Source organism: Brachyhypopomus gauderio, chromosome 4 (genome assembly GCF_052324685.1).
Source record: "Brachyhypopomus gauderio isolate BG-103 chromosome 4, BGAUD_0.2, whole genome shotgun sequence".
Classification (NCBI taxonomy): Eukaryota; Metazoa; Chordata; class Actinopteri; order Gymnotiformes; family Hypopomidae; genus Brachyhypopomus; species Brachyhypopomus gauderio.
This window is the reverse complement of record NC_135214.1, coordinates 17036772-17053176: the sequence shown is the minus strand read 5'-3', so window position 1 is coordinate 17053176 and position 16405 is coordinate 17036772. Positions and strand designations below refer to the sequence as shown.

Here is a 16405-nt window from a genome sequence, read left to right as displayed (position 1 = left end):
AGGTACCAACCACATGTTTACATTCTTAAATAATGTGTCCACAAACTCAATTTTAGCTGTATTATTTTTTTCTAATAACTCAACACCGTGACTGTGAATAAGTCAAGTAATTAATGTACTCTGCTCATTACCTAAATCTACCCTAAAGAAACAGGCAAACATATATATAATCTGATATCATGTTTCTCAGAAGTCAGACATTACATTTTCTAATTTGTTTTATAATTACATATTAATGCAATGCTCACTTCACACCCCACTCCCATTCCACTTACTGTCAAGGTTATCATTGCTTCTGCTATAGTCATTGCTTTTGAGTAACCACACAAACTAGCTTCTTCATAGCCTATAGTTTTTTTTGTATTAACCTGTAAAAAGGCAAATTCCACACTCAACAGTTTGTCTTTACACACAATAGTAAGTAAAACATTTCTATGGTGTAGGAACTAGTGAGCATGCGATGTTAAACCAGACATGATGTCATTGTGTGGTAGAGAGATCTATATGTGCGTATGTGCGTGTCTGTTCCAATTATTCATTGTGAATTTAACAAGCTTACAGCTCTCTCACACCCTTATAAATAGGTCTGCCTCACAAGTGGCATGTGTCTTTCATCTGTGACATTCTGTCAAATCTTATAAACCCATTTAGAAGAGATTTAAAAGTTGTTTATGCTTGACTTGGCATTTATGATCAAAATATTTATTTTGTCATAAATATACAATACACCAACAACCAGTACTCAATTAAGTATCTGTAATTGGTTCACAAAATGGCACAATTTAATTAACTGTTGACAATCTGAACTTTCAAAACAGTGTTAGCTTACTACTGACTTACTCATAGAAACGGTCATTCAAATCTGAACAAAACGGTGAAGAATGTTCAGTTTAATGAGTGAGAATTTCGTTTAGGATAAACTCTCATGTAGCCTAAATCAGTGAAATCAACACTTTAATAATTCTTCACAAATAAATGCTAGCCTTCAGTAATGCTCCCAGATCTTAAACAGCGGGAGCACTGATGACATTTTTACGTCCCTTTGCAACTGGACAAACGTATCCGTTTTAGGTTCTCACAGGTGCGCCTGCAAACATGCGGCAAAAGCTTTCCGTGAGATGATTGGAGGTGAGTTGCAATATGTTCAAAGAGTCTCCATTAAAGACGGACATGTGCTGTCACAAAATAAAAACACTGGAGCAGCAGAAGAGACGCTGTAACCATCGTAGATTGAAGTGAAACCCCAGTCCTACATCACATCGGTCAAACCCAAGTGCTCTCTCGGGTCCACGACGATATGAGCTTAGTGAGAACCCAAAACTGATATCAACACCTTTACTGAGTAGACAGGAGCGATTTATTCAGTCTTCCATGGTAAATAAGCCAATTAAGGTTTAAAAATTAAAACGAATTTAAACTACATTATACTGAATATGAAGGGAATACTACCTTTCTAAAAAACGATCATTAACTAACACCATTAGACCTAACTGAAATGGGTACTTGCGTTATTATAATAGTAGATTAATTTATGATGATACTATAATAACTGTATCAAGTAAAATGTTATATGGCTATAGCAACTGCCACATCACAAAGCAGTTTTACAGAGGGCCGGTCTGTTTAGCTAAAATAACTCATGCCTTTATATAGCACATAGAAAGCCAAAAACGTGTTATTGTGCAATATTAAATTTATTACATCAAACAATACACTGAAGATTTTAATCAAAACCAAACGCCCAACCGTGCAGGTACTAAAACGCAACACATTGTATTAATAAAAATCCAGAACTTCACATTGCATATATACTACACAACATGCGCAACAATAATCTCCTTTGAATGTCCACACATAAATACTTTGGATTAATAAATGTGACATCTGAAGGTTGTAATGTACAGGAGTCCGGGTGTTTAAGTCCGACGGATACGGTTTTGGCGCAGAGGTCCCGTACGTCCAGACAGTTGAGCTGAACACAAACGTAGAACTCCAGCACATAAACTGGAGCGTGTAGGAAACATTAACTGGAGAATACAAACAGGTGGTCCATTCTTACTGGTCCCATTTTAAAACTCCTACTGGTTGACTGCGCTAATATGCGCCCACAATGACCGCTTCCACCTCCTTGGATGGTCTTCGGTCTGTCACCAAAAAGTTAATCATGCCCTCTGATTTGATGAGGAGGTTACAGCCGAGGAAGAATATCCCGAACACCACGGTGAGCGAGAGGACGCACATGACAGCTATCTGGACCACTCTCATCATGAAGAGACTTCTTTCATCCGCTGTGAAACCCTCATCTCTCACCACCGACGAGAAGTTGCAGCACAAGATTTCTTCAGTCCGGTTGGAAAAGATTCCACTGCCTGTTTGATTAAATGTAGTATTCATTTCGAGTCACAGATTATCTAACACGTGGGGGAAAAGATCCTCACTTTGAAAATGATTTTTACTCCGTCGTAATCCAAACCATAAGTTTGAAGTCAGTTTTCTAAAAGCGAGTCCCGTGTCACAAGTGATCCAGAATCAGAACCAGAGTTCCGTGCACGGATATTTAACGCAGAGCATCCCGAGACTGAGAAGGACGGACATAATAAACCGCGCGTGTGCTAAACAGTTGAGATGGGATATTATAGCTGGTGGGTAAAACCATTGGCAGGACACGGGAGACATAGTGATCCATAGTGTTGAGACTCGGGCCACATAGCGCCACCTAGAGTGAAATCACTACTGTGTATTCGCGAATTTCTGAGCTTGCCTTAATTTTTAAACAATTCATAAATAATAAAAAGTAGATTACATACACAACTGGTTTTCCCTTTACGGAAAATATTGCTTTTGGAATACTATGCAAGACTACAGGTTATTTTTTTATTCCAGACAAGACAAATCTAACGTATTCAAAGTCTTTGGCTTTATATCCTCATGGGGTTGCAGTATAACTATGCCTATATAACTCCCAGACGTGGCTAACCATTATTTGTGTGACTGTTATTCGGATACTTATGATGTATCTGTTGAAATTAATAAAATATATTTTAAAATGAACACTTTCACAGAATTACAAAATTACCAAACTACCTCAATGTGTGCTTTTAGTCAGTTCACAATCCTAGCTTTCTTATTCCTTTTTGTCTTTTATCATGTAATATCGATCTTGTGGTGGGTAATGCAGGTAACCATAATTATGCTGTCTTTACATGAACGCGCTGTTCCTTCTACCAGTAGGTGGCGCTCCCATAGCGTTTCGAAAATATAAATGAATTCGGCGAGGCAGCAGATGGCAATGTTGGGCCATACTTTTAATATTTCTTTGGCAGCAGGACACCCTCGACACGGAAAGATTACCTGACCAAAGATGATTTTAAGATTCTCTGCTAGGTGCAACGCAATACATCTAAAACAATCTCATTTTGTGAACTGATAAATTATATATTTAAATTGAATCATTAAAAAAATATTTTAATCTAGTTTTACTTTTTAATCATTGATTTCTAAATCATGCAATCTGTATTGAAGACTTCAGTGATCTGGTTCTTCAAAACCATCGCCACAATGCAAATATTAGACAAAGAAACGTTTGTCTAATAAATAAAAAGAATGAAAAGATAATAGACTAAATGCCATTTATTTTATGCCAGAGTCTTTGCACTTTCTAAACCCATTTCTCATTAGAGTAGCTGATAAGTATGGGGGGGACTAGGGTGCAGAATTGCTCCACTCTTTGCGCACTTGCGCCTTTGCGTCATGATGGACGCGTCTTTGCTCCAATCAGAACCAAACGCGCAGTGGACCGAGCCAGTTTGGAAGCGTTTACTCAACCTTCTCGATAGCTTGGCTGCCTGAGAAATTCAATGCCTGTGCAAATCTTGCGGTTTGGTGCGCATATCAAACCTCACCGCAACGATACCGCTGCCACGGCGATTCCGTATTATACGGATAATCTCCGATTTTGAAGAATATTACGCGCGGCGCGTGTAAGAAGCGCGCGCACCGCGCACGTAGCTGCAGCGTCACGGAGCATCTTCGGTGGAGGGATGATGGAAGCCGCCAGGTGCATGAAGCTGAACGCGCATCAGTAAGCGTTTGTGATTTAGAGGCATAGCGTTACTCACACACGTCGAGCCTCCTACAGATACAGCCGTTGATGTTAGCGGCTGCTGCGGGACACAAGCTATGTTTCCTCTGGGATGATCGCGGTGCTGTCAGGAAATCCACCGCAAAGGGCAAATCGGTTTGTAATTAGGAGGAAGCGGCCGGATGCAACACGTTGCTGGCGGACTGTCAGGACCTCGCGGTGTCATCGGGCTGCACACTAGTTTTATTCAGTAAGTGTGTCGTGTTCTTTCATTAGTTTGCTTGCTTGTTAATCTTCAGTAGCCTGCAGCCGAGCATGTTTGTTCGTGACGTGTTTATTGTAAAGTGACTCCGATAAGTGATAAAAAGAGGATTTATCTCATCTGAACTTTCGATTAATGTATACTGGGTTTCATTGACGATGATGTCAGTGTATCGGTTTGGATATTTCAGAGCGTTTGCGTTAATGTGTTGGAATCGACCCTACGCGAGCAAAGACGAGCAAGACGAACCCTTCTCCGACCAACACGTTTTCTGCCAAGTTACTTCAACTTAAGACTTGTGTAAAACATGTTATGCTAGAGGATGCAATGCGGCGTGGTAGTAGGTCTATGATCTGTGTACCATATTTTAGGCTAAAACACAAGGACAGATCAGTAATTGGTTATGTACGTTCTTTTCCAAAACTATGATACTGTGTCCTTTTACAGTGAACCCCTCAAAACTGTGTTTTGTTTCTTTGTGAAGTAATATCCCTATGAAAATGAGATGGGAAGAAGACTAAACATGGCTCTTATGATATGTAAGCCAAGCATGAAATTTTCCCAGCCGCTCTTGTCTTCCTGAGCTGTGAGCTGTGAGCTGTAGGCTGCTTATCTGCATATGCCACAACGTGCTGTCAGAGAGAACAAGTGTCTTCAAATACCCAGCACCAACAGTGCTCTGCTTTTGAGGCTAAATTTACTCTGCCTTCCACCTGAGCCATGTTGTTTATTGTTGCATATTAACCCTAGTACTTGAGCAGTTTGTTTAATGTGTGACTGGAGAGATATGTTTAATATTGGGACAATATGAAGGTACACATCAAGTGCCAACCAAAAATATGATGTTCGGCTATCATTGTATTGTAATCTCAGACCCATCACATTTCTGTATGTTAGGCAAAGAGGTTTAAGATGGTGTGTGTAGCCCGAGTTCTAGCACCACGCCATTTACCTGCTTAAACATTCTGAAATGTAAGTACCAAAAATGAATCTGTTTTAGAGCAGGGAAATATTCTCTCTTTGGCCCATGACTGTGATCTGGGTAATACAATTGAATGCTTTTTTATTCTTTTAGTTGACCGTCTTCCTAATATAGAAAGGCAGTTTGTGAAATTCTTAATTGCTAATCTAAATGGTGTGTCACTGTGCATTACTAAAGGACAAGCTCATTGTGACTTTGTGCTCCTTGCAAATTAAGAAGGTCTTGTTGACTCCGTGCCAGCCAATCACTGCTGAGCTGGGCCCCAGCATTCAGTGAAGTGCCTTGATGATTAAGATGCAGTCAGTGCAGTTTTCATGTTTTAGGTTACAGGAAACTAATGATAATGGCTGTGAGTCTCAAAAATAAGGTAACACTACACCAACAGCATAATTAAATGATTCCGATTAAGACTGGGAGCATGATGTGGATGACATTTATGTACTCGTTTGTAATTAATGTGAGGTTCAAGATCATAACAAAGAAATTATTTGGTGAATATGACATAGGAAATGCAAGCTTTATGTTCATTGTTTACGTATTGTTTCCGGACCTCCTATTGCAACCCTGATGCTGTTTATTAATCTCTTAAGGTGGAGAGCTCATTAGTGGAAGGTTGGCATAAGAACATGTCAGTGTTCCCTTAAATTGACCACAGTGACCCATGGGTAGCCCAGGGGTATCACCCTCCAGTGCTGCAGGAATCTTCCTGCTCTAAAACACCAGCTTTATGCAGCATGAACTGCATGGTAATTAGCCTGGCTAATGATGTGAAGCCCACATGCTAAAACATCAGACTGTTCTCCTCTGTTGCCCAAAGCCATAACACAGTAGGTTATATGATGTGAAGATAAAAAAAAAAAAACTCACTAAACTTTAGTGTATCTGCAGTAGTAATCACAAAATCTGAGGCTACCAATGACAGTTATTCTAACAAATGTAAAAATCAATAATAACCATGCTAGGACCTGAATGTAAGACCTGAGTGTAGCAGTGAACAGGAGCCCCACACATTTAACTGACCATGCAGTACTTGCTACCATAAAAAATGTGATTTTCTGCATTATTGTAGTACTTTTGCGGTTAATGATTTCATAGGGACACTCAGAGGAACCTCGGAGCTCTTGTGTGTATGACTGAGCAGATATTTGTGTTTATGGACTTATCACAGGAAATAGCTAAGGCAGCCATTCGTTTTAGAACCCATTAAAAGGTGTGGTCTTTATTGTGCTTTGTGACTGTCATGCAAGGGTGTGCTGTAGTGCTTGCAAAGGCCTGGCCCGATCCAGATGCCACTTCTAATGACCCCGTCTTTCCGCCCCGGTCCCAGCCAATGGCGTGGCTGGTGGAGCTACACCCATACGTAGCACCGCGCAGCCAAGCAGAAGGCCGGAGAACCTATTAAGATCAGACTTGTGGTCTCCATGTGTGAGAGCAGGGAGATGAATTGCTTGGGCTGCATTAATGTTCACTGCTGTGCTTACGTTTGTTTTCTACGCATGCCAAAGTTTTCAGATTGCCACAGGAGGTCTGCTGCAATTAGAAAGCAGTTCTTCAAATAACCCGCTTGTCTGTTTTAGTTAGGAAGAGTGACGATGGAAGGTGGGAAAATTACGGAGGAATATGTAGAGGAAGAGAGCAATAAGACGGTAAGATTAGATAACACCTTTGATTAGATTAGAAGATTAGATTTCCCTCCCAGGGGAGACCTGAGGGTGGTGCTTAAATATGCCCAGTGGAACAGGCTCCCCATGATGTCCAACTTCACTGTCCTCCTGATGTCCACCTTCACTGTCCTCCTGTAGCTGCCTCATTGTGACTGATTCACAGTAAAAACATTGTAGTTTGTGATTAGTTGGTGCAACGCTCCCACTTTATAACAGACTCTTGACCAGGCTGAGAATAACAGGCCCAGTGACTGTGAGAAGGTTGGAGGAGGTTAGCGTCATCAAGCAGAGCTTTGATAAACGTAACATCAGGAGGACTAGTATTTAAATGCTTAGGTTATTCTCATACCCTGAAGGAAAGAAGGCAGTCGGAGGCACATCACGTCTCGTAAATCACTCACTAATATCCAGCAGGCCTCACGTTCTCCTGAAGGGGCACTACTAGCACTGGTGCTGTACGTAAGTGACACTGCGTGTCCTTGTTGTGAAATGTGTGCTTCTAAAGTAAGATGTATTATGTGATCATTCGTTTTCTGCTGACGATGGAGTGACCATTTTCTGAGCTAGTACTTTGTACGCATAATTGAATTGAATGCGATACGCTGCGTGTATAGACCATGAATCATCTCTTGCAGTTTAACATTACTCCATTCACAGGGGTGCAATGTAATACTGTGTACTACTTCACCATTTCATTGTGTCACCCTTAAGCTGTATAATTCACTTCAGTCACGCCATCACCAGGGTAACACTTCTCCCTATCACTCTGTCACCAGGGTAACACTTCTCCCCATCACTCTGTCACCAGGGTAACACTTCTCCCCATCACTCTGTCACCAGGGTAACACTTCTCCCCATCACTCTGTCACCAGGGTAACACTTCTCCCCATCACTCTGTCACCAGGGTAACACTTCTCCCCTTTTCCCTCAGTGGGATGACGGCTGCCCGTGCGCCCTGCCTCCTGCCCCGTCTCCTGCCCCCCCTGCCCGGGTCCGAGCTCACCCCGTGTTCCTGACGCGCCACGTCGCCCCTTCCCACGAGGCATATGCGGCGCTTCATCTACTGCAAGGTGGTGCTGACCACCTCGCTGGTCTGGGTGCTGCTGGACGTCTTCCTGCTGCTCTACTTCAGCGAGTGCAACAAATGCGAGGACAGGAAGGACGGCTCGCTCCTGCCTGCTCTCAGAGGTGAGGGCATCTCGCACCTCACTGCTCTTCAAGCTCCTCTGTGTTCTGCTTTTGTGTGCACAGAAGATGAAATCTAGGGTGCTTGGCTGGAACACCTAAAAAAAAAAACAACCTTAAGAGTGAATCATGAAAGCCATCCAAAATCAGCTTAAGAAGAGCACCACGGTGTTCTGTAGACATATTAATACCTGGCCTTGCTGTTGGAATGACGTGTGCTTTAATGCGGTAATAATGTGTAATATATACACACTCAGACCCCTGTCAGAACCCTTAGTATCTGACCCAACTACATTCCTGAGGAGGTCTCTGTGTCCAGTGCTGTCATACACAGGGTCGCCCAACCCTTCATCTCAAAGCTTCACAAAGTCAATTCTGTGTCAACAGGAGGAGGAAGGGATTAGAGTCCTGAAAAGCATGCGTGAAATTGTATTGAACAGGATGCATGAATTTGATCCCTGGCGGCCACGGCCTTCCGAACCACGTACCTTGAGCAAATGTGTCAAGCTGCCAAGGAGCGCTTCGCAGTCGATGTCGGGAAGACGTTTACAAATCGTGCGGTCTGCCTCTGATTCTGATCGTGCTCAAGTTTCACTCGCACGGCCTGTCGTCTCATGCTTGCTGTAAAATCTTCGAATGGTTCCCTGGCGACACGACTGGGCGCGTTTGCTAATGTATGTTGTTGAGATAAATGACTGCCTGTCCTACAATACCACGTCCTCCGCACATTCTACTCAGCATCACTGATTTAAAAAGGGGTTTTTTATTGTCTTATACTTATTCTCTTCCTTACCACCATGGCTGGTTTTTTTTCTTCTTCATTTAGATTGTCTGCCCAGTAAATAGGTTTACAGCTCCATGAGTTGCTTTTCTGAATCGAGCGAGGGACGATCACCGCAGCTAAAGGGACAAAAGGGGAGGGGACTTTTATTTTGCTCATCAGCTGCAGGACTTTGAAACATCCATCATGTTCTCTCTGCCGGTTAATTCGATGGAAGTTTGGTTTCCGCAGAAAGGCTTTAAGAAGGGAACAGGCATGGGAGGCCTGTGTCAATCTGTGTGAAACCATCAGGAAAGCTGGTAGGGAACTTCCCCAGCGAGGCCTAGCCCAGCGAGGCCTAGCCCAGCGAGGCCTAGCCCAGCGAGGCCTAGCCCAGCCTGTCAGGAGAACTAGGGATAGTGCTGCGGCAGCCTGTTAGCCTTCTCCAGGCCTGGTGTGCCACAGTATTTGGCCAGGTGCAAGATCTGGTACTAACTGGGTCATGATTTCAGTCAGTGATGTTGACTAATAAAGATGGAGAAGAAGTGCTTCCCTGGTCACGTCCCACGGTCACAACTGTAGTTTCCACAGTGCACTCTTCATGTGAGCTTCCATTGGGGATTATGGCAGTGATCCATGTGGATCCTTATTTGTCTATCCACACTGACCTTCAAGCTGTATAAATTATTTAATTAGACATTTCACTTTCCCATTGGAACACAGCTTGGAAAATAATTGTCCCAGTGTGCATCCAATAGTCTGTCAGGGTCCTTACTGATTAATCACTTAATTTATTAAATAGTATATGAATGGAAATGATGACTCCATGTTGTCTCACAAGTGAGTCAGATTTCATTTTCTTTGACTGTGGTTCCAGTGAGCCATCTGTACGCATCATGTTGGCTAAAACTGTACATGATTTGAAATGAATCATTCTGAGCTGGTTTGTGACAGACCTCTACAGTTCCTATCCTCACTTACTATCCACGTGTAGCAGGTATTAAGTGCTGTGGTTTTTCAGTGCCACGTTCCTTTAGGCAACAACATATTCTTGGTGTTTTGCCATCTTCAGAGCTGAACTTTAACTGAAACAGGAACAATTCAGTGCTTAATCTGGAGGACTGCGGTTACTTGGTTCACTTTTGATCGAATTTATGCTTCTAAACCAGTTGATCTATTCAGAAGCGAGTTATGTCTACACACATTTAGTACTAGCAGGGTTGGTTCTGTTGTGTCTAATGCTGCTTCCCGAAATTCTGGGTGTTGTGAGATTTGTTGGGATAGCGATGCATGAATTTCATATCTAATGGCTGAGACCTCGTCAACATGTTTCGTGCCAGATTCAGGGATCGTCTCTGAGTCATTTTTGCAGAGGCACCACCACAAATTCAGCTCAAGCTTTCAGCTCGAGGGTAAAACAAAACCATTAACTCTTCATTCTTTAACTATCCCTACTTTGTATTTACATGATTCTCTGTCATGCTCATGACGGCACGCTTGTGTTTTATAATGTAATTTCTCCCTACCTATGTTTCATAAAAGATGTTCTTGTTGATTATTTTGGAGATATTTTCTAACAATCCTGCTTCATTCTTCGTTTTTTTTGGCAGCGTTATGACATCCATGAGATTAGACGTAGATTGGACGTTTGCCGTATGAAGTAACGTGGTTTTACTGCTTTTCTCATGGCTTTACGTTTGCCACCCTTGTAGATCCAGCTGCACCCAGAAGCTCTCGGGTAAATAGGTAGATTATTAACATGCAGGAAGAACGCTGTCAGAAACGTGTGCTATGAACCGGGCCGCTCGCTCTCTGTTCTCAAATGCCCACTATTTTTGGACAAGCCTGCTAGACGAGCCCAGACACCAGTGGGTGGAAGGACACCGGATAGCCCTGGCGCCCAAACACAGATGATCTGACACTCGCAGTACAATGAGAACGAAAGGGCACAGTGCAGTGAAGCAGACACTCTGCAAGCGTGTGTGTGTGTGTGTGTGTGTGTGTGTGTGTGTGTGTGTGTGTGTGTGTGTGTGTGTGTGTGTGTAGGAGGTATTTGTTTCTTCCTAAAATCTACATTTTTACAGTATAATGTTTCTGCATTTCTTTATTATGGTACGGTATTAGTGTATGTTGGTTTTTTTCTCCTTCACATCATTCATAAACGTTAGCTGTGTTAACTCGAATAGCTCTGTTTTGCCGCAGTTGAAATCATAATTACTGACCACGCCATTGTGTCTGATTTCTGTGGCACGAGGCCGCTCAAGCTCTCGTCCGTGCAGGGGCTTGTAATCCTCGCTGACCGCCTCACAGACCGGCAGGTTCGCCTCAGCCTCTTAGCAGATAAAGCCATCAAATAAGCGAAGCCCTCAGAACGCTGCTCATATCGGTGAGCTCCCAGCTGAATCCTCTTAGCTGACCCTGTGCAGATGGACATGGCAGTCCCTCCAGACGGGCCGTCTGACTGGAGGAGGTTATTAAAGAGCGGCAGCGATAAGCCTGCACGATGGCCTTGTCCTCTGCTTCTGCTCCTAACGTCGTAATTACTTTAATGGAAGTCAAAGCAATTTTGATTCTGAACATGGGAGTCGAAATAACATCATATTTTAAGCATCGGAACGTGGCTTATATTGCATTTTATTATTAATAACCGTTGTTGGCTGATTGTGTGGTGCCGTTGTAATTACTCTCAGCAGTTAGTCTGGCTTTTCTGTGGAGAATCCGGCAGTGGAGATTAATGACTTTTGCACAGGGAATTAAAGCTGTCACTTCCGTGACTGCACATAATGTAATGCATGTTGCTATACAATAATTAGCAACATGGGATTTAATGAAGTCTTCTGCTGTTGCTGCTGTTGTCTTGCATTTTGGACGGCATCTTTTTTAGGTGAGTAGTTCCCATAATTAACATCCCTGTCCATCTTGTAGCCGTTTTCATGGCTAACTCATTGAAGATGACTACTCGTGCTAACAGATGCCGACCACGGCTTTGCCCAGACATCTACCCTGCCGTGGTCTGTTAAGCATTTTGTGATGATTCCTCAGTAATGTTGCTGAAAAGCCTTGCTCTAGAGCCACGCGGGAAGGCCTGGTCCAAGGATAGCCACACGGTGCAGCTGACACATTCCATAATGTGGATCAGTGACTCAGAAAAACGCGCCCCTGCTAACAGCCGCCGGGACATGTAAAATTCCGCCTGCCGATCCCCCTCCGCTTGGGTGAGGGCAGTGACGATCACATTTGCACAGCCTGCTTGCTGCCTTGTTAGTGCCTGGTGTCTAGCTGTTGCTCTGCAAGTCAACAAACATGGAAGGCGGGCCTTACGGCTGCCGCCCGTCACCCTCTCTCCCAATGGAGCTCTTAGCTGGGCTCACCTCATCTTACTTTCTCCCTGCTGTGCTCTAGCCGTCATGTCCCGAAGCCACGAGGGCCCTGGAGAGATGGGCAAGGCCGTGCTCGTCCCCAAGGAGGACCAGGAGAAGATGAAGGAGCTCTTTAAAATCAATCAGTTCAACCTGATGGCCAGCGACATGATTGCACTCAACAGGAGTCTTCCCGATGTCAGGCTGGACGGGTGAGTGTGTGTGTGTGTGTGTGTGTGTGTGTGTGTGTGTGTGTGTGTGTGTGTGTGTGCGCGCATGTACACGCTGATAAATGCTGTAATACGGTAACGAGCCGCAGTGCAGCAGGGCTCCACCTTCCGCGCCCGTTCTCATTCCCCCTGTGCTGCTGTCCCACTGATGGTGAACAGTTTCCCCCACCGACACCCGCCAGGAAGGATCTGCTGCTGGTTTTTATGAAGATGGAGTTGTTGTTGTAAAATTGCAGTTTCATGCTTTGAATAAGAAAAAGTCTTCCCCATTTTAAAAATGGATTCACCCTTGCTGTGTTTAAGATCGAAAATGTAGCTTTCAGTGAGAGCGAAATCAAAACTAACTTAACCTTTCTGAAAGAAGAGCAAAAAGAGACCATTAAAAAATATATATATATATATCCGAAAGAGAAAGAGAGAGGCATGCAGTGAGGGAGCTTCTCCTCCCCGTGCCAGATAGATGAGGAAGCTCTTTGTTCGCCGCGGCCCAGGGCCCATTTGCGGTGCATAATGAAATCCCACGGAGCCGCCGGGGCGAAACATTACTGCCTTCTTCCCGGGCCCCTGATTTCCTCCTCTGCTCACCCCCCAGAAGGCCGCTCTCTCATTCATGCCCGCGCTCTTGCAGGCATTTGTCAACATCTGTTTCCCACCAAAGGCTTTGTTTTTTTTTTTTGTTTGTTTCTTTCCCGCCCCCAGCTTGTCGGCGGTGTAGGGACGTCTCCCTCTGTTTTTGCCGATCTTATGCGTAATGTTTAATTTCCGCAGCTTGGCAACAAGCACACGCTACACTGCTGCTGATTTAAGAGGTGCAGCTGCTAAACACAGTACCAACTAAAACCACACAATACAATCTATCAATACCAATTAAAACTATACAATACAATCTATCAATACCAATTAAAACCATACAATACAATCTTAACAGTACCAACTAAAACCATACAATATAATCTATCAGTACCAAATAAAACCATACAATCTAACTGTCACATCTGGTCCCGCCCCACCTGTTTGTCTTGCTTTCGTGTTTCTTTAGTCCCGCCTCTGTTTTGGTTTCTATGGTTTTCTTTCAATTTGTCACGCCTTCTCTTCGTTGTCCCCACCCCTTGTTGTTCAGATAACCTTGCTCGTCTGTTTATCAATGTAGAGTGGTGTAGTCTCACCTTGCTTGTCTGTTTATCAGTGTAGTGTGGTGTAATCTCATCTCGCTCGTCTGTTTATCAGTGTAGTGTGGTGTAATCTCATCTCGCTCGTCTGTTTATCAGTGTAGTGTGGTGTAGTCTCGTCGTGCTCGTCTGTTTATCAGTGTAGTGTGGTGTAATCTCATCTCGCTCGTCTGTTTATCAGTGTAGTGTGGTGTAGTCTCGTCGTGCTCGTCTGTTTATCAGTGTAGTGTGGTGTAGTCTCGTCTCGCTCGTCTGTTTATCAGTGTAGTGTGGTGTAGTCTCACCTTGCTTGTCTGTTTATCAGTGTAGTGTGGTGTAATCTCATCTCGCTCGTCTGTTTATCAGTGTAGTGTGGTGTAGTCTCGTCGTGCTCGTCTGTTTATCAGTGTAGTGTGGTGTAGTCTCGTCTCGCTCGTCTGTTTATCAGTGTAGTGTGGTGTAGTCTCGTCGTGCTTGTCTGTTTATCAGTGTAGTGTGGTGTAGTCTCGTCTCGCTCGTCTGTTTCAGTGTAATGTGGTGTAGTCTCGTCTCGCTCGTCTGTTTATCAGTGTAGTGTGGTGTAGTCTCGTCTCGCTCGTCTGTTTCAGTGTAATGTGGTGTAGTCTCGTCTCGCTCGTCTGTTTATCAGTGTAGTGTGGTGTAGTCTCGCCTTGCTCGTCTGTGTTTCAGTGTAGTGTGGTGTAGTCTCACCATGCTCGTCTGTGTTTCAGTGTAGTGTGGTGAATACAATACCATCTAACAGTACCAAATAAAACTATACAATACCATTGTAACGAACTGCGCGACGCAGAGCATGAAGGCGGACACAAACGCTGAGGAGAGCGAGATTTATTAAATGGAATTCCAAAGGCAGAGTCGACATAACGGGCAGGGGTCATAACAGGTAGGCAGTCCGAACATGAAATATAAACAGGCATGACTTACAAAATACGAAGAACACACAAACCAGGCAGGAACACAAGGAGATCGCACGGGGGACAAAGAACACCAAAACACAGTATGGGCAAACGAACAAATAGCAAAACTGACTGAAGGAACAATGCACAAACCGACTCGGAGTACAAAATAACCGATACCGACATGGGAGACACAGGGACTATAAATACATTGAACTAGACTAGAAACAGGTGAAGACAATAACGACATGGGCGTGGCAGACGTGGGGAAACCATAGAAACTAGGGCTGAACGATTAATTGCATTTGCGATAATTTCGCGATTTTTTAAAACGCGATTGTCTAATCGCACAGGCTGCGATTTAAACTGGTCACGTGACTTGGGAGCGAGCCGAGGACGAACGGAGCAAACCCGAGCAGGAGGCAGGGAGGTGGAGAAGTGAAGTTAACACAGCGCACTTTAACTTGTTGCACAATGGCTTCAGGCTCGACAGAAGCTGACACAACTGAAAGTCTAATACCAAAGAGGGGCAGCACATAAGTTGTGTGAAATTACTTTGGCTTTTAAAAAGATGCTGCTCAACGTCAGGTACCCTGCAAAACATGCCTTGCTACTGTTGCTACGACGCGAGGTAACACTACAAACCTTCAGCATTAAAAAAACACCACAAAGCCTCGTATGATATTTGTAAGGCAAAAATGCCAACGACCAGTGCTGCATCTTCAAATACCGTAAAATCACGCATATAGGCGCAATAAGATTTAAAGCGCGGATGAATCGCGAAAGCGCGGATAGCTTGACCGCGGTCCAGCAGACAGGGTTCACTGACCGAACCGTTTGAAAGTGTAACTCCTTATGGATGTAATTCGAAGCGGCACGCTGAAATAACTCGGGCAGTAACGAAGTTCATAGTGAAAGACATGATGCCCGTTAATATAGTGAACAAGCCCGGCTTCATGGCTTTGTTAAACACACTGGATATGCGCTACCAAACGCCCTCACGCACATATTTTAGCCAAGTTGCTATACCTGCAGGGCTGCCAACTCTCACGCATTGAGCGTCTTAGACTAAAAAATTAGTAGTTCGCTCTGGCGCCAACCACAGGCGATCGATCGATCACGATATAATAATAATACTTACATTTAGTCCATTTTACACCCAGTGGCGGACTTAGCAATTTGGAGGCTCAAGGCGAATTTAGCTAGGGGGCCCATCAACATTAATATGCGAGAAATAAGTTCAGGTTCACACTACAAGATTTTAGGCTGGTTTTTCAGTCGCCGACAGAAACTGTGGTCGGACGCAAATCGGGGATCATTCAGCAGTTCACACTACACGACTGAGCGAGCACCGAAAGACGCTCGCCGAGTGGTCGCCAACTCATCGCAGACGACCGGCAGATATCTAGCATGTTTAATATCTAGCCCAACAAGATATATGTTGTGAGTCAACAGCAGCGTCTAACTTCATACAACTTTACTACAAGACTGTGTTTAAGTTATTGTGACAGCACTGGAGAAATAGTGCGATTGACTATATCTATGTTGAGACTATGGAGTGGTTAAACGGTAAAAAAAATAATAATAACGAAAATGTGGAGTACATGTACGTTGTTTTTATTTTCTTCGTGGTGTTGCTGGTTCTCGCGAGTGTTTCATTTTCGTGTTCTCGTGTTTTTGGACGGCAGCCAGATGAGTGGCGATTCCCCAGTCGTTTAATTCGTGAGCCCACGTCACCGATCAGTCATGTAGTGTGAAAGCCACAACTGAAAGACTTGCGATTACAGCACAACCAGTCGTGTAGTGCGAACGGCACA

At 43.9% G+C, this 16405-nt stretch overlaps 2 protein-coding genes across 4 annotated transcripts in view; one reads left to right on the top strand and one right to left on the bottom strand.

Moving 5' to 3' along the window:
• Positions 1–1698: 1698 nt before the first annotated feature.
• Positions 1699–2612, bottom strand: rprma (reprimo, TP53 dependent G2 arrest mediator candidate a). Its single transcript, XM_077001198.1, has one exon. The coding sequence runs from the start codon at positions 2392–2394 to the stop codon at positions 2095–2097; it is 300 nt and encodes a 99-aa protein (XP_076857313.1). The 5' UTR covers positions 2395–2612; the 3' UTR covers positions 1699–2094.
• Positions 2613–3782: 1170 nt separating this feature from the next.
• galnt13 (polypeptide N-acetylgalactosaminyltransferase 13) overlaps positions 3783–16405 on the top strand; it is a 43092-nt gene continuing 30469 nt past the window's right edge. For 2 of the 3 annotated variants that reach the window (XM_077002729.1, XM_077002728.1), the window contains exons 1-3: positions 3783–4331; positions 7921–8177; positions 12337–12505. In XM_077002729.1, the coding sequence (XP_076858844.1) occupies positions 8036–8177; positions 12337–12505 (311 nt within the window). In that variant the 5' untranslated portion in view covers positions 3783–4331; positions 7921–8035. The remainder of the gene's footprint in view (positions 4332–7920; positions 8178–12336; positions 12506–16405) is intronic. The other variant, XM_077002727.1, reaches the window with a different exon arrangement.